Raw genomic sequence first — 18,488 nt, forward strand, 5'->3', positions numbered from 1 at the left:
CCTATTCTAGCCATGTATTTTGAACTAGAAATCAGAGTTCGATGGCTTATATTTTTATTAGTATTCATAGGTCATAGTAGACAAAGCTTCGGTAGTTACTGACATAAATGTTAATTGCCTTGTGACTTCTGACAAAAGGCTGATCCCATGTACTGTCCTGTCTCTCTCATAGTGATGTGGAATCACTGCTGAAAAAAGCACAAGAAGACAGGGCAGTGGTGGTTCCCCGTTCCTCTCTAACTCTGTCCCTAGGCTTTAGGCAACCAGTGACTGAGAGGTGTTTTGATAGCCACCAGTGGACCTTTCCCTCTGTATTTATCAAAACTTTTTTTAACTTAAAGTACCTCTTCTGGAAAGCTGTTACAGACAAAAACATGAGATTAGAAAATAAAAAAAAGAAAACAGAAAAGCAAATCAAGCAAATAAATTGCCAAAATTCAGAAAGAGTCTGAGGCAAGCAGAGGACAAAGACTAACTTGTTGATTAAGGCTGTTGGAGTAGCTATGATGATTATTCTGTTCTTCTAGATAACAAAATGAGCAGACTTTTACCTAGTGATTTCTGCATTAATCTTCCTAAAGCAGGGTTGAGGGCTAAAATTACTTTTCATTGTATGCAGCGAATTTGTCATTATTACATTTTTAGAAAAAAATGTGTTGTTTTAGGAACTTTCTCAAGCTCTTTGTTTTAGGCTTAGGTAGCCTGATTTGGAGAGTGGAGGAAATGTTCTGGGTAGCACCTCTGTAGTTAATTCCACCCACACACACCCCCCAGCCCCATTTCCACAGACATCACAAATGTAGTAATTTATCTTTCCAAAGACTAAGATTTCCTTGTGGGTAAGTGGGATTGAAAGGTACCCCAGGGGTCTACAATAAGTGGCAGAGTATGAGAAGCAAAGGATAAGTAGGTACATAACAAGAATCTACACTGAACATTTTAAAAAGTATCAGAAATGTGCTTTTATTTCCAGTTCTCATGTAAGCTAGCTACTCAAATAGTAAGGCATATTAACAGTTTGTATACTAAATTAAAAGCTGATAACATTCAGAATTTTCTTCTGCAGCCTGTTATTTACTATTTAGTAAAATGGTGTTCCTTGCCATATGAAGACAGTACGTGGGAGCTGAAAGAAGATGTAGATCAAGCAAAAATAGAAGAATTTGAACAATTGCAAGCTTCCAGGCCTGACTCAAGGAGATTGGTAAAATGAGACCTAATTTACTTCTCTGTCTTGGCAAATTGGATTTGGTTTTCCCAACTTTAAACTTTTGTGTTAAAACATAAGGCTTATTGACATTCTGTGTAAAGGATCTGTGTGCCTTGTTACCTAGGAATAATAATATTTTCAGGTAGGCATAGATAAATATTCTTATCTAATTTGTTACTCTGTTAAAAAAAAATTATTTAGGAAAAAATCTGAAGTGCTATAACTTTCTGAGCTGAGTGATGAGCAACACATTGAAACTGGCTATCGCAGAATCTAAACACCGTTAAGACGAGTAGAAAACAGAATAAAGTATAAACATCCTTTTATAGAGAACAGAGTTAAGTCTTGTGCTTCAACACTGAAGGAAATTGGCAAATGAGATCTGTCAAACAGATTCTCTAATTACTTCCTGCTTTTATTTTTCTTCTCGTCGTAAAGGGCTAGCTGAAAGGAAGAAAAATACATGTAATAAGGAAATGTTTTTTATTTTTAAATTCTCGATCTTCTGTCTGATAGAGCAGGAGAAAACAAAGTAGTTCTATTTGAAGTCCTGTATATCATTGTCAGAGTAAGACACGTGTCCTGCGTGGTGTAGTACAACACTTGTAATATATTTATTTTACATAACTGAATATGCACAGTGTTTTAATTTGTAGGCTTTGGATTTTATTTTAATGGTTTTTCCATCTACAGATAATGACAGTAGTCACGATTAACATCTTCATATTAGATTTAGTTCATTTTTCTAGTATTTATTTAAAATCCTGCCATTCTGGCATGTGGGAAGAAGGGCTTTTATACCTCTCTGTTATCGTATTTGGCTTTGAGGGAAAAAGATGATTAAAGCGCAACTGTACAACTGACAGTCATCTTAGCATCAGCAGCAAGTATTTTTTTGTTCCAGGCACCAGCAAGTACAGGAAAGTATTAGCTGACTGCAGCCCTGGGAGCAGGAGCGTGGCTGCTCCTGGTGTGGGGGAGTGGACAGATGGTTGCTTGGGGGTGAGGGGAGGAAGCCACAGCTGCTGGGGAGGGACAGCTACTGCTGCTCAGAGACCTGGTGTCAGGTGATGCTGACATTGGCAGTAAAGGGATATAAAATTCAAATCTAAAATTCAGAGCTGCCAGATAAGACCACGTGAGTCTAGAGTGAATGCAAGATTCTATAAATACTGAGAAATGGGGAGGGGGGTGGGAAGTACAGCTGATCAGAAAAGCTCTTACTAAAAATATTTTGCTTGAATGTGTGAGTTTGTTCACGTTGGGATGCAGAAGCTATCCGAAGAGAGTGTTTTCTGCTGGAATCCTACCTAGTATCAGTCAAAAACTTCATAATTTCTCTACTAAGTTGCCTGCTAAGCTAATGGCCAGCCTGTTGAGTCTCCAGGCTTGGGAAACTAGTGTGTGTGTGTGAATATATATGTTTTTTATACGTAGCCTCTCAGCTTTCCTTTAGCTTGCTAGGGACATTAAGATGATACACCTTGATACTGTGACAGTCTGTTTTGTCATGTCCTTTGTGTCATGATCCTGTGTACGCTGATACTGTCTTTCATCTGATCCCTTGGTGAAATCGATTCAGGGAACTAAACCACTCACAAGTCTACTTTTGTAGACCACATTCCTGGTGTTGGCTTCCTGAATTGGCTAACTGTGAGATCGAGTGATCAGCACTGACCAGGGCAAGTGCTGAAAGAAAAGGACAAGATCACAGTAACTCTGTAGATTGCCCAAACCGCTTCAGGAGGATAGCATCGGCAGCCAGAGTTACTTAGACTTTGGGGATTTTGATAGTCCCAAATACTCGGTTGGCTCTGGCTGTAGGACAGCTGCTGTTAGAGCTTCCAGAGTGAAACTTCATATATTCCTAAGTTTCTTGTATAAATGAATTAGTGTTTCAAATTACCAGTGCCAAGCTATTTGTATGCTTAGTTTTAGAAATCAGTTGCTTGATATTATTATAATACAGTCTTAAATGAATTTTAAAAGTATTAATTTATGTAGACAAATAAATACAAATTTCAGGTTTCCACAGACTAGTAATTAGTAAGTAACGTTAACAATGACACCTTCCCAGTTTTAAGGTTGAATAATTACATTCTAAGTCTAAATTGTGACACTCAGGAAATAGTGGGTTAAAATGTTTTGGAAAAATAAAACGTGTACCAACTTGCGCATGTATTAATCTTTCCCTTGAAGGACCGACCACCTCCAAACTCCTGGAAGAAGATAGAACAGTCCAGGGAATATAAAAACGGCAATCAGCTCAGGGAATATCAACTGGAAGGACTTAACTGGCTCCTATTCAACTGGTACAATAGGTATATGCATGGAATGTTTTTTAGTGTAAATTTTAAACCATATGGAGTGAATCACTGTTACTGAGGATGAATGCTGTTTTAACTAAATTTATCTTAACTTCTCTGCTTATAGCTAAAAGGGTGTAACTGGAAAAAACAAATTTCTCTTCCTTTGGGTGTACAAGTATGTTTTTATCAACAAGAATAACAAAAAACAAATCCTAAAAGAATAAAAGTAACCTAACTGAAAATAAATTTTCAATGGCTATGAGGAAATTAAAACAAAAAGCAACTTCCACCAAAGTACAAGCTTTCATAATTTTTGGAACAACTGGTAAACACTTGCATCTTTCAAAATGATTTCTAGAATTAGTATGTATTTCAAATAAAGCTGTCTCTCTTCAAAAATAAGACTAGTAAATAATTGCATTTTCTATATTGTAAGTTAACGTTAACTTTGGTTCATGAATGCTATGATGTGTTAATGGGAATATAATCACTTTGAAGATTTTTTTTCCTAGAGTAATGTATTTTCTCTGTATCTAAGTTGGATTTCTATTCATGAATCTTCCTGCTTGCTTTATTTCCAAAATATCAGTTGCCTGTCCTTTATAGAGATTATGTCAGTGAGCATACCATTTTACCATACAGTTTCACGATCTGCAAAAGAAAATTTTGTTTTAATTCTCAGTCAAGCACTACATAGCTGTGTGAGCATCTGTGCAAACAGAGTTAAGGGCTGGAATGTATGGCTGAGGGTGAGCACCTAGTGGTACATCATGTAGTAATTTGGTTATATGCATCTGTCTCAGTTTTGGAAACGAGGGGAAATTTGTCAGCGATGCTATAATGCACTCCTTTTATGTGAGTGTAGCTGGGATACTTTCCATCTGTGACTTTTAGGAAATCTTCATTAATTTCTAGCAGTTTTGTCAAGGTGAGTGTACATGTAGGAAATCTGATTAATTTGAATTCCTTTAATTAGGGCAGATGTAGTCCCAAAAGAATACTTTTGGAGTATTTTTCTAGGGGAACCTCATGGAACATTCCATTCTCAGGTTTTGCCAGTGCTAAACATGACTGAAAGCTTGTGGTTTTGTGTACCAAGTTCATTCTTCCACCATAACCAGGGAACATGTGCAAGCATCTTCTACAGTGCCTCAATTTTTACTGTTGTTTTAAACTGGTATATTTGAGCTTTGGTTTTATAAATTGTCCATTTCAGTAACAGCTTTAGTGTTTGTACTTTCTTTGATGCTAATAACAAATAAATATATTTTACTTTCAGGCGAAATTGCATTTTAGCAGATGAAATGGGTCTTGGCAAAACCATTCAGTCAATTACTTTCCTCTATGAAATCCTCCTGGCTGGTATAAGAGGGCCTTTTCTGATCATAGCTCCGCTTTCCACTATAACAAACTGGGAAAGAGAATTTCGCACGTGGACTGACCTTAATGTTGTAGTGTATCATGGAAGTATGATCAGCAGACAGATGATTCAGCAGTATGAAATGTACTTCAGGGACTCCCAGGTATTGTAATGTCGCTTGTATGCAATAACTTACCCAAAACCTATTTCAGGTGGTAGTAATGAAAAGTATACTTCACATTATCTGTATGTATGTCTTAGTGAAAGTCATTTTACATCCCATGTAGTGTTTTTTAAGCTTTTTACGTATCAGAATCTAACATATGCTTACTGAGTAAATTTTGTGAAAGCAGTTGCAGTAAGATGTATGCTGTTTCAGTATGCTGAGTAATTTTGCAATTGAATAGCAGTGACGCTGATACTCATCTGGAGATTAAAGTGTACACAGATGGTTGCAGTTGGGTCCTGAATTTGAAGAGCAGTGAGAACAAAAATACAGCCGATGAAGCTCTGTGTTACCTTTATGTAGCTGTTGATTTCCTTTTCCTAGTGTAAACTAGCTTTGTCTGTGTACAGTTTGGTTTTCTGTCTGAAATACTTCACATTAAATGACATGAAAAAAACTTGAAATCTGACTATTTTAAAAGGGTTTTTTTTGCCTTTTCTATATATTCTGCATAAAAACCCAATTTTTTTAAACTATCATGGTATTTCTACAAAATTGATAAGGCTGAGAACTTTTGAAGTAGTGCCAAATATTAAAATGACATCTTGTTTCTCTAGTGAGTTATTGTATACTGCCTTATTGAAGGCCTTACATATTCTCTTTGTCAGACCAATGGAGTAGAGTAAGCTGGATAAAAAGTGTTCATTTAGTTCTCAGGTGATATTTTTGTTACTTACTGTATGAGTGCTAAATGTGTTACCGTCATATATTTTGATCGATTGACTATAGGGTCAAGAAAGACTGTCACTCTTTCAGATTTTCGCAGGGTTAAAAATGTGATAGTATCTACATGCGCCTTGTGAAACAGTTTTATTAGATGGTTATATCTGTAATTTAAAAATGGTTAAAATTTTACTGTTGGTTAGACAGTATTGGATTTGTGGCTATGGATAATTACTCATTAGTATTAATTACAAAGTTATAGAGGTAATAAATGTGTATGGGATGACAAAACAATTTATGATGTAAAATGTGATGACTGGCTCTTGATAAAATTTCAGCAACAAAATCTTTAAATTGAGTAGATTCAAAGTAATGTAACAAATTTTGTGTGTTGATGAATCTCTAGGGGCGTATTGTTCGAGGTACCTACAGATTCCAAGCCATTATCACAACTTTTGAAATGATTCTTGGTGGGTGTCCAGAGTTAAATGCAATTGAATGGCGGTGTGTTATTATTGATGAAGCTCACAGACTGAAGAACAAAAATTGCAAACTCTTGGAAGGACTAAAATTAATGAACCTTGTGAGTAGCTGTATTTCACTTTTTGGGTTTGATTCTAGTTACGTACAGTACGATAATAAATCACAAATGTGTTTTACCTGCCAAAAAAGACCTCACAAGCAGTCTTGCTCAGGAGATATCTATTCCTGATACTCTCTTCAAATGTATGTGTTTTTGATAGCTGATGCTGGTATGTTTTTGATTAAATACAATGTGGCAAGTTCTAACTGTAAGCAGAATCTGTTTCTGATTATACTGTTCTACAGTGTATTTTGATTATGATGAAGATTTCATTTAAAAATTGCTTTATAATAATAAAATAGTTTTTGTGCAGTAATTAATGTTTAAAAACCTAGAAAGTATTTTAAACAAGTTATTTAACAATAAAAGCAAGCAAGTAGTAGAATTTAAAACAGAATTATTGTCTAGTCCCGTAGTTAAGGTTTTATCTGATATAGTGCAAGATTTTTAAAAAGCAGATACTACCATGAATCCTGAGGCTTTTGGTGCATTACTACAAGATGCACCATGACTAGTTCTGGGGTTTTTTTTTTACTTCATTATTGCTTTGATACACTTGTTGCTACATGTTCTCAGAAGTCGTCCTATTTGCTTTCTGATACATGCTTAGTATATGTTTTCCACACTATAGAGAGAGGATTATACCTGTGTGAATATTACAGGCAAAAGTTGAAGTGTTCAGTCATTTCTTCATTACAAATGTAGGAAGACAGAATTTAAAGAAAAGTTAGTAGCAAATACCTGTTGTTCTTTTATAATCTGTTTTATCTGTATTACCTGTGTACTTAGTGACACACAGAACTGGTATTTTCAGGTTAGATGCTCAGACTTAACACAAAAATTTTTGCAAATGTGTGCACATAAGGTCATGTGAGTTTTGTTTCCTTTTATAGGAGCATAAAGTGCTGTTAACAGGTACCCCACTGCAGAACACAGTAGAAGAATTATTTAGCCTCCTTCATTTTCTTGAACCATTGCGTTTTCCTGCTGAATCTACATTTATGCAAGAATTCGGAGACCTTAAAACAGAGGAACAGGTATTGCATGTTGAATAAGTTCAGTTTGAGCTTCAGTGTGTAAGAGTGACTTCCTTGAAGGAAAAACTTTTGTTTTGGATAGTAACCATGATTGCTCCCCACCTTCCCCCTTTGCTCCCCACATACCACCTATGAGTTCTTTTGTCATGCAATTTCTCTAAACTGTGCAGGCACTAGAAATCAGTTAAGTATGATATTTTGTGTTAAAGAATTATTTTTACTTTTTTGGGGTCGGTTTTGTAAATTTGGCAAGTAAATAGTGAGAAAAATTGAAGTTTTCCGGCTTTGTAGGCAGAGTCTTTGCAGACAAGTGCTAAAAATGTTCCTTTTTTTGTTTTGGAGTACATAAAAAAATTCTTTAGTAATTTGGGGTTAAAAATAAGGCTATATTCTATCTGGAAAATATTTTATATAAGTCTAGGAAAAAAATTAGTGATATGGAGTTCAAAAATTTTTAATTAAACTACGCTATTACTTTTTCATGTTCCAACAAACCGTTGTGTTTCATTTAGGTTCAGAAACTACAAGCTATCCTGAAACCCATGATGCTCAGACGGTTAAAGGAAGATGTAGAGAAGAAGCTGGCTCCTAAGGAGGAAACTATAATTGAAGTGGAACTAACTAATATTCAGAAGAAATACTATCGAGCAATTTTGGAGAAAAATTTTGCTTTCTTATCCAAAGGAGCAGGGCAAGCAAATGTACCCAATCTGGTTAACACTATGATGGAACTCAGAAAGTGTTGTAATCACCCTTATCTCATCAAAGGTAAATACATGATAAAGACTGATTCTTTTTTTTTTAACTACTTTTGTACTTTTATTGAAAATATGTAAGACCTTTTGTTGTAATTCTTTGGCGTTTTCATTAGACTTTCCAAGGATGGGATTTGGTGGAAGCATTTTTTTGATAGATGTAAGGCAAAGTTGTGAGGCAGTTGTGTATTTGAGGCCTGAAATGTGAACTTGTTTTGTAGGATTTCACAGAACGTTTAGAAACAATTATCTCATGAAAATGTTACATCTCTTTAAAAGCAGTAAGAAGAACAACTTCTAGAGCTAACTTTTAAAATTAATACTGCTTGCAAGTAATATGGTCTGTGTCAGTCTTTGTTGCTTTTCTCACTTACTTGTAACTAACTTGGATGTTTTTCCTGCTTGCAAGAAGATACACTTTAAGCCCTTAAAGTTTTTGCTATGATTTCAATCATAGTGGGACTTCAGAAAAGGTCTTCAAAATACTGCTTTTAAGACTCATGTCCCATGTAAAATATCACAGAGACAAAATGACTTGTCGTTTTTTGGTTGTTTTTTTGCACAACACTTGAGAACAAGTTGTATTTTTGTTTTTGCAATTGGGGGGGGGAGGTCACCTCATTCTAGGTGTTTTTTCTGTGGTGTTCTGCTTAAAAACTTAAGACTTGTTTTCAAAGAGCATAGAAATAGATATTCTTGCTAGACTTTAGATCCATCCAGAACTTTGTTCTGTCTACAGTAGTGGCTAATGGGGGATATTGGAGTACAAGCACTGATTTTGGTAACTTAGCCTTTTACGTATACGGAGATATTTGTGTAGATGGACCTATAGATATGGAAATATATTCTTTGATAGGTGCTGAAGAGAAAATTCTTGGAGAGTTTAAAGAAACATATAGCCCAAGTGCTCCTGACTTCCATCTGCAAGCAATGATCCAGTCTGCTGGTAAATTGGTTCTTATTGATAAACTTCTTCCAAAAATGAAAGCAGGAGGCCACAAGGTCCTTATCTTCTCTCAAATGGTGCGCTGCCTTGATATTTTGGAGGATTACCTTATACATAAAAGGTAAGATTGCACATTCTGTCTCCTGTAGTATATCGTTCTCAGTGGGCCTATCTTTGAACGTTAGTGCAGGAGTAATGATTACAGCATACCAAAGATAGGAATTTTTTTTTTTTGCTGATCACTGTAACTTGCTGTGTTCTGTGATGGCTTCTCATTTATTCACCAACAAATGAAAAACTGCAGAGAACAAGTAAAGAGAGATTGTTAGGTAAACCATGTGCCTTCAGTTTGTTCCTTTTTCTATTAAACATTCTTGTATGTGTGTACTGTTTTATACATTGCCTGTCAGAAACTAAGTAAGTTCAAGCTCAGCGTTGCACATCCAAACCCCAGGAAGCATAGAATGTGTTCTTTATTTACTTCGTGTTGAACTTGGACCAGACGGGTAATGCAGCTCCTTACTCCCAACAGAATATAAGCACAAAATGGTAAACAATTGGAGGTTTGTTTTTATTGATGTAAAAATAAAAATGTGCTTCCTATCTGTCCTAAATTATTACTGCTTTGAATTTTGCAGCAGAACTGAACTGCCAGCCGTAAAGCAGCTCCTTAGATTGGCTTTTGCTGTCACATACAATAGCACCCTTTGATTATACTGTTGACTCCACAGAAACTAAGAGCTTGTTTAAGCACATGACTAAATACTATGTATAAAGCCTTAGCACATGAAATCTAACCTAAAACTTGGTTACAATCAGTAGTTGTTATATCAACCTGAAAAACTATTAAAACAACCAGAACTATGCCTTTTTATAGTCCATTTGTTGGAATGTACGTACTGCTTTGAAGTGTGTATTTGTCAGTGAACTACATAGTAATTATAGAGTTAACATGTAAAAAAATAAAAATGAGTAAAAATGTCAGGTCTTCCTGTGGTAGATACTGAAATGTATATTGAAAATCATTAGTAGATTATATTAATACCTCTTTCTGTGATAATTTTATATAACTTCTATGCTTCTATGTTTTTTTTGTTTCATAAAGCTATCTGTTTGAACTGAGAGCTCACTGAGAGTTTGTATGTTTCATTTTAACAGACTGATTTGAACTTCATAGTAGTACTTATAATCCAGTATGGAAAATATTCCTTTTTCTGTAACGATGTAACATCTAGACTAGTGCATCATATGTACAGGCGGAATCTTCTGAAATCCATAGAAGCTGAAACTTGCTCTATGTTACCGTTTGATTAGAAATGTTAGAGTGCACACGTGATTAGACTTAATACTTAACAGAATTCATGACTGTAGGAGATGGCTGCCTGCCAAAATGCCTGTGGTCCTGTGGGTTATCTGCTGTGCCGTTTTATAGCTGATGAAAAGAAAGATGGTTGTGAGGCTTTTTGGCTAGTAGATACGCATTCAGCATCTTACTCCATTTACAATGTACAGAAGTATTTGCTCCCTTTTTAAGCATTTCATTTGATTTCAGAAGTTTCATAGGAGTCTTTGTAATTATCAAAGGTAACAGAAATGACAGTTTTACTTCAGGCTTTTAAATTTGCTGGTTTTAGTTTAGGAAGCCCTGGATTCATTGATGCCTTGGTAAAGACTGTTAGAGGTGCTGTCATGTCATTTTATTGTTCCATTTCTCTTAATCTTGACAGAATCAATATGCAGTTTGTCCAATGAGAGCTCACCAAGTACTGCTTTCTGCTGTTTACTTGGTCACCCCTAACATATTCAGACAATTTGGTATATAATACAAAAGTACACTGTCCCGCTTCTGTGACCCTAGGCGGGGATCCAAGCATAATAGCATGTGAAAAACTTTTAAGTGTCCACATGGGACTTCAGGTTATGGTATGTTTTAATACAACTAAGTGCCATAGTAATACATGTTTCCTGGTATGTATAATCAGGTACTTGCTTTAATGGACAAAGTTCAGAAGATCTTGTCTTAAAATGCTCAGTGTTTGGGCTTGCTGATGTGTATTAGTACTACAGATATGTGAGTTCTGTCATGATTCCTGGTTATTGTTACCCGTTGATAATCAAAGTTAGTTTATATCACTTTTATTCACTGTAAAGAATAAATATGCAAGCAGGACTTCTGTTCTAATCCCTCTTTAAATTATGAAAAATTTTGTAATGATTTGTGTATTATCTGTGGCAATTTCCAGATACTTATATGAACGAATTGATGGGCGAGTACGAGGGAATCTCAGACAAGCTGCAATTGACCGGTTCAGCAAACCAGATTCCGATCGCTTTGTCTTCCTCCTGTGCACCAGAGCTGGTGGTTTGGGCATTAATTTGACTGCAGCAGATACATGTATAATTTTTGATTCTGACTGGAATCCTCAAAATGATCTGCAGGTAAATTCCTTTGAGCATAATAGTGAGGCCTTAAGAAGTCAAACCTGGTTGATATAAATTTGGTCACTTTGATTATTGTCTCTGTTTTGAACATGCATCATTTAAAAATGTCCAGGTTTTTTAAAGGCATGTTTAATGTTTTTTCATTAATACTTTCTGCTTGGATAGGAGAGGTCATCTGGGTTTGGCTGAGTTCTAACTTTTTCTTTCAAATTGATTACTCTTTAAAAGCACAATACAGGTAAACTAAGTCAGTCACTTGATAAAACCCTTAAGATTTTGACGACACTATGAAACCAGGGGTTAATTTTTGCATATACTGACTAACACAGTTTATGGAAACAGAGCTGTTCAGCTAAAACATAATATATAGAAAAGGATTAATATGTATTAAGAAACAGCGAATTAATCAAATCTAGGAATTGGATGCTGAAATTGAATCCGTTCTCAAGTCACAACTGCTTTACCATTTGTATCTGGAGATCAGATAACTTACGAGCTAGCATGTCTTTTTATCTAGTGTTACTGCAAGAGAAATACCATTCAGTAGCATTCGGCACAGATCATTCATGTGCATTTTACTTCCTACACTGTTTTTAGAAAACTGTTCACAATGTGGAAAATGTCTGATAGCTTCCATTTACTTAGATGTGAATTGACTTCCTTTTTGAGTTCATACTATTGTTTTTCAGATTGCGCTACAGCAGAAACAATTGCTTAAAAAAGTCGTATCTTATTCCTAGATAAGTCTAAATTCTTATTGCCGTTCTCCCTTCCTTCAAAAGGCTCAAGCCCGTTGTCACAGGATTGGTCAGAACAAAGCAGTGAAGGTCTACAGACTGATAACACGTAACTCCTATGAAAGAGAGATGTTTGACAGAGCAAGTCTGAAACTGGGACTGGATAAGGCTGTCTTACAGAGTATGAGTGGAAGAGAAAACAGTGTCGGTGGTGTATGTAGACTTATTTCTTGAAATAACTTCCCTTTTTCTTTTGTAATCATGTAGGAACTATTTTAAATTACAGAAGCTACCATTTTTCTGTCGTTTGCATCTCTGTTGTGTTTTCTGATGTGGACTAACAATATAGTTGACATAATTTTAAATGTAGTCAGTTACTCTGATAAATCTTTCTCTATTTCTTGCCTCTTAAGGTCCAAGGTAGATAATGTCAAAGTTAAAACAAGGAGAAAAGTTTCCCTTTGTTCCCTTGTATCTTCTCATATTAATATAATGTGTTACTTTAATATAAGATGAGATTTACATGTAGTATTAACAGGTAATTTTTTTAAACTTATGTTCATCACGGTGTTGAGAATAGCCAAAACAAAGACGACACATACTTGTAAAAACCTGTACTGTAACCACATAACAAATTATGTCACCTGTCAACTAGACTTTTCTCTTAGCTTTTAGTAATCTAGATTTATAAATTATAAGACACAGTTAGGTTGCAGAAGCACTGGAAAGGGAAAGAGAAATAGAAAAGACTTCAGGGGATTTTTTTCTCGACTGTATAAAACCTATTTTATTTGCTCAGATCCAACAACTCTCCAAAAAAGAAATAGAAGACTTGCTTCGAAGAGGTGCATATGGTGCCATTATGGATGAAGAAGATGAAGGCTCTAAATTCTGTGAGGAGGACATTGACCAAATTTTGCAGCGTCGTACTAAAACTATCACGATTGAATCAGAAGGAAGGGGCTCCACATTTGCCAAGGTGCAGAAGCAGCAAGTTGTTCTTTGACAGTATAGAGTTGTAAATGTAATTGAATGTTGTAAAGCTTCTGCTGTTTTTTCTAAAGTTATATTTACTTTTATTTAATGTGTGTGTATGTTAGGTACATTTTTTGGGTTCTTACATCTATGTGTTTATATTAACATGTGCACATAGCAAAATCAGATTTGCACATATAGATTGAATAAATGCCAGATGCAAAGAGCGTGCTTGGGCAAAGATTAGTAATAGGTGTGTGCTGCTTTTGAAAAGGCTAGGATTTGTGTGAGATGTAATGGACTGCATTAACCCAGAATATTCAAACAGTTTTGTTTATAGATCCATTTGTATTCAGATACGTTAGGAGTAGGGGAAAATGTATATAAGACAATAATTAATAAAATTAAAAATTGTCAGGCTTACTCTACAAATGCTTGAACATAGGATATAGTTTGAACCTTGAGGTTTTTTGGTAAGAGTTTGAAAAGCGAAATAAGAAAGCTCCTAAAATAGCCGGGGGTGGAGAGTATATATATGTATGTGGCGGGGGCTGAGAATGTAAGGTCTTAGGAGTAATAGTCTAGAATAAAATTGGACTGACACTTTCTAATTTTTGGTGGGTAAGAGAAAAACAGTAATATCATAGCATCCAAAAACCTGTGCTGGAAAACTGGATGAACAGAACAAAAAGTAAATTTGGACTCCTGAATTTCCAAAACATGTGCAAATATGAATCTGAACAAATACAAATTCAGGTAAATTAAAAAAATACATAAATAAATAATTAGTATAACTGAGCTTGGGACATGGGTACTTCATGAATGCAGTTGTGACAATTCCAAAAAAAATAAAAGGCAAAGCAAAAGGAAAACTTTTAAGAATATAAATATATATTTATTGTTTATAAACATACATTTATTTAGGCTCCCTTGTATCTTGCTGATTGTGGCTTAAATAAGAAATAGACTTCTAAGGAAGAGACAGGAAACGAATTAGGGAACATCATCATCACTGTCTTTTTATCAGAAGAGTTAGAAATTTTTATATGTATTTTCTTTTTTCCCAAAAGCAGTGTATCAGGGTTTTTAAAATGCCTTCTGAAATTAAGCTTATTCCATGCTGTCAAGCTTTGATTGTTGGTAGTTTAAACATTCCTTTGAAATTTCCCTCAAGCGAGTACTTCTGCGTGAGATGAAATCCCCAAATGCTGATAAGCCTCTTCAAAAGATTCTATTTTCTTCCATTCAAGTAATTTAGATTCAGACTTAGAAGCAGAAGAATCTTGCTGCTTAATGTTCTTCTATCCTGATGGTGCATAAAAGTTCATTAGATTTTCCTGATATATTATGGATCTGATTTTAAAAAATTAAGGGGGAGGAGAACTTTTGAGTTGCTTTGCACTGTAAGTAACTTCTAAAGTCTTAACAGCTGCTTGGGAGATTTTTGATGAAATAAGGTTATGCAGTCTTCACAGCACTTGAGGCATTCAAACTCTACAAACTTGTGATGTATGATGTTGGTAAGATAGAATTTTATTTATTACAGGCTAGTTTTGTTGCATCTGGAAACAGGACTGATATTTCACTAGATGATCCCAACTTCTGGCAGAAATGGGCCAAAAAAGCAGAAATAGATATAGATGCTATCAGTGGTAGAGTAAGTACTTCTCTTTTTTAATGCACTTTTTTTCAAGTATGAGCTTGCTGTTGAATTCTGAAATAGCAGCTGTAGGATTTCTGGTGCTTTTTTAATTACTATTTCAACAAATCAGACTTTTTGTGCTGGTTAGTTTGTGCATGGGTAGTCAGCCTGCTGATAGCTTTAGTGTCTCCTAGCTCCCTGCTGTCCCAAAAGAGTTTGGGGGTCTTTGATTTTTGTCGAAGACCTGGAAATGGTTCAAAGCGTGTAGTTGTCCTGCTTGCTCTGTTTCTCTGTCTGTAAATCCTGGGCTGGAATCTGCAAAATGGCTGACTAAGAATTATATCAATTTTATAATACTGGAAGTTGTGTCCTATACTTGAAGACTTTCCCATGCAGTCAGTTTTAAAAAGGTTTCAGTACCCCTTTTTATGCACAGAGACTGCAGCGTAGTCTGTGTTAGTATTCAGCTCAGATGAGATGTTCAGTATTGTTTATAACTAATGTACTGACATCATGGCATGAAACCCATTTTTTGTTGCCTTAAATACCACAAAATGTTCTACTTGCTTTATGGGTGTTTACTGTGATGTCTTTACAAAACACCTATTAATTACATCAGATAGAAATTGTTGTTTTCAGAACTGAAGCCATCTACTTAAGAAAAACTTAGTAACTGTTTCTCTGATAAGGTTTGTTTGAAATTTTGCAGAACAGCCTGGTTATTGATACCCCACGAATTAGGAAACAAACACGGCCCTTTAGTGCTACAAAAGATGAGCTGGCCGAGTTGTCTGATGTGGAGAGCGAGGGTGATGATAAACCGAAACTCCGCAGGCCTTGTGACCGTTCCAATGGATACGGAAGAACAGAGTGCTTTCGGGTGGAAAAAAACTTGCTGGTCTATGGGTATTGTATACATCCTTCTTCATTCTAGGAAGTTTTTAAAAAATACTATTTTTCCATTTACTAAATTGTATTTATGGAATAACTTTTAGCTATATTGGCAACAACCTGGTGTGTACATATAGAATTTATTTAGAATATGAATTTATGTGAATTTATCATGTATCCTGTATAAATCTTTCTGACAATTTGCAATTGAAGAAACATTAAAGAGGAGAGATGAAAACCGTTCTTCACAGGAGATTATGACATTTAACATGGGCACTGCAGTAGTCTCTCTAAAAATCATTACAGTAAGTGCTGCAGGCAGGCTCAAAACTCTGTAAATAAATAAATCTGAAATAAAGGCTTAGTAGGTGACTTGATGTTCATAATTGCAGAAAATCTTGTACTTCCATGAGGTGCAAATAGGAACTGAAAATGTAACCAGTTATTTTAAGCATAGTTAAATCAGATATGTTGATTTGGAAATAAAATCTTAGGTCTTCTGTCACCGACCTTATAAGATAAATGACTGTGTTTGCTATCAGTATGAGTTCCTGTCAGTCTTGTGTCTTAGAAGCCTAAAACAATCATTGATATTTTCCTGTAAACAGGCAAGTTTTGTTTAAAACTCTGTTTTAAACAGATGGAGTTTTGTTGCAAATGTTACTTTCATATTTCCACTCAGTAACTTAAGCTGAAGGAAAAAAGTGGAAAGCTAAATATTTTACAGAGATAGTCCCTTTTGTAACAGAAATCTACAAGCTACCCAAGTGTTTCACTTCTAAGTGCTGATTTGTGTTTCACTTTGGACTAGGTGGGGTCGATGGAGAGAAATTTTGTCACATGGTCGCTTCAAGAGACAGCTGAATGAACAGGATGTGGAGATAATTTGCCGAGCTCTATTAGCCTATTGTCTTGTTCACTACAGAGGGGATGAGAAAATAAAAAGTTTTATATGGGATCTCATTACCCCAACAGAGGATGGGCAAACACGAGAGTTACAAAATCATCTTGGTAAGGACTTGCGTGTTTCAGCAGTTAATAGCTTCGTATATGTATGCCTGTGGTACTGGGATAAAAACAGCTAAAAATTCTCTCTGAATGCGTCCTACTTGAAATAAATGGAACTTATTCCAGATACACAATTCAATTGATGGGAAAAGAAGTGTCATTTCTGCTTTGCTTTTTATTTGATGGCTTACCCAAATGGATTGGTATACTCTGTGTAAGCTTTCTATTCATTTCAGTTCATAAGAACCTGTTCTGTTTCATAGTAGGTGACAACACACTCTCCTTTCTTTCCCCTCTCCTGCTTTGTCCTTAGCTGGTGAAATGTACTCCAGAGATGCTCTAAGAGACAAAAGAGAAAAAAACTCATATCCAGAGGCTGTGATGCTAGTATTTTTTCTGCACTGCAGGTCACAATACTGGTATAGGATATAGGAACTATAAGTATCATGGGGATCTATATGTACCTGTTGCTGTTACTGTATTATATTTTAAATTATACAGGCTTATCAGCCCCTGTGCCTAGAGGAAGAAAAGGAAAAAAAGTGAAGACCCAGGCTAGCACTTTTGATATACACAAAGCAGAATGGCTTCGAAAATACAATCCAGAACATCTGTTGCAAGATGAAGGATACAAAAAGCACATAAAACATCACTGCAACAAGTAAGTAGTAGCTGAAGTGTGAATGTCTTTCAATGCTTATGTAAAGATTCTTTTTTCTTCTAATTCCTCATTGTCTTAGACGACTTTAAAATACTTGTGGCACTATGAAGAAACAAGTTTTAATGGTGTTAGCTTGATTAGAATAAATAGGTTGCAGTGTATTAGGAGGTGAACTGAGTATTTCACATTTAAAATAATTGTTATTTTTAAAGAAACTGTATGTTTGTGCCTGCAGAGAGAGAGAGGGAGATCTTGCTAGCATGTTTAGGGAGCCTTGTGGAAGCCAAAGGACTAAAGAGTTTGGGAGTGCTTAGCAAAGAAACTGAAAGCACTAAAGTCATTGCCCTTCAATCCCATATGCTGTTTACCTGACATGTTTTCTAGGCTTCTGAGAATCTGAGCTACTAGCTTGTTGAAAGCTCATTCATAGCCATGAATGAGCTTGTTTTAGAGAAATCATTTTTCTGTAGCAAAACTTGTCGTACTCTGCTTGAAGACTTCATACAGCTGTAGTCAAGAATTGAGATAAAGCATGGAGAAGCCATTGGGGTCATGCACCAAATTCTGAGTGAGAAGAAATGAAAAGGTGATGTGAAAAATGTTCATTGTCAGCCTGCTCGATTCTTTCTAAGGGAATCTTCTAAGTAGGAAAAGGGAAATAGCAGTTTGTTCTTAGCAGTATTTTATGAAGCAAGTGAGGAGTGTTCTGTTGGCCCTGGTCTTTTGCAATGAAACGATTTGTAAAAGTGATCACAATAAGAAGTGTAAGGTTACCTGAATAGGAGGTTATCTCCTCTTACAACTGAAGGCAGTATGTTTTAGGAAAATGACTTGAAAGCTTTGTGAAATTACAAAAGACAAAACAAAGCCACCTGCAACTACTGAAAGCTTTTAGAGTGCTAATATTTGTATTTCTTTTTTTCTTTGTTTAGGGTCTTGCTTCGAGTAAGAATGCTGTATTACTTAAAACAAGAAGTCATTGGTAATGAATTCCAAAAGGTGTTTGATGGAATTGATGCCAGGTGAACTATAGAGAGGTTTTT

The 18,488-nt window shown here is 35.5% G+C and overlaps 1 protein-coding gene across 1 annotated transcript in view; it reads left to right on the forward strand.

The window, feature by feature from the left end:
* Nucleotides 1-18,488, forward strand: part of CHD9 (chromodomain helicase DNA binding protein 9) — a 98,628-nt gene that overhangs the window by 62,674 nt on the left and 17,466 nt on the right. Inside the window, 15 exon segments of the mRNA XM_050904319.1 lie at nt 1,067-1,204; nt 3,410-3,531; nt 4,799-5,042; nt 6,175-6,351; nt 7,245-7,388; nt 7,901-8,156; nt 9,000-9,210; nt 11,333-11,528; nt 12,314-12,481; nt 13,068-13,247; nt 14,790-14,900; nt 15,595-15,791; nt 16,588-16,787; nt 17,286-17,445; nt 18,378-18,467. Coding sequence (XP_050760276.1) covers nt 1,067-1,204; nt 3,410-3,531; nt 4,799-5,042; nt 6,175-6,351; nt 7,245-7,388; nt 7,901-8,156; nt 9,000-9,210; nt 11,333-11,528; nt 12,314-12,481; nt 13,068-13,247; nt 14,790-14,900; nt 15,595-15,791; nt 16,588-16,787; nt 17,286-17,445; nt 18,378-18,467 — 2,594 coding nt within the window.

This window comes from Gymnogyps californianus, chromosome 12 (genome assembly GCF_018139145.2).
Source record: "Gymnogyps californianus isolate 813 chromosome 12, ASM1813914v2, whole genome shotgun sequence".
Lineage (NCBI taxonomy): Eukaryota > Metazoa > Chordata > Aves > Accipitriformes > Cathartidae > Gymnogyps > Gymnogyps californianus.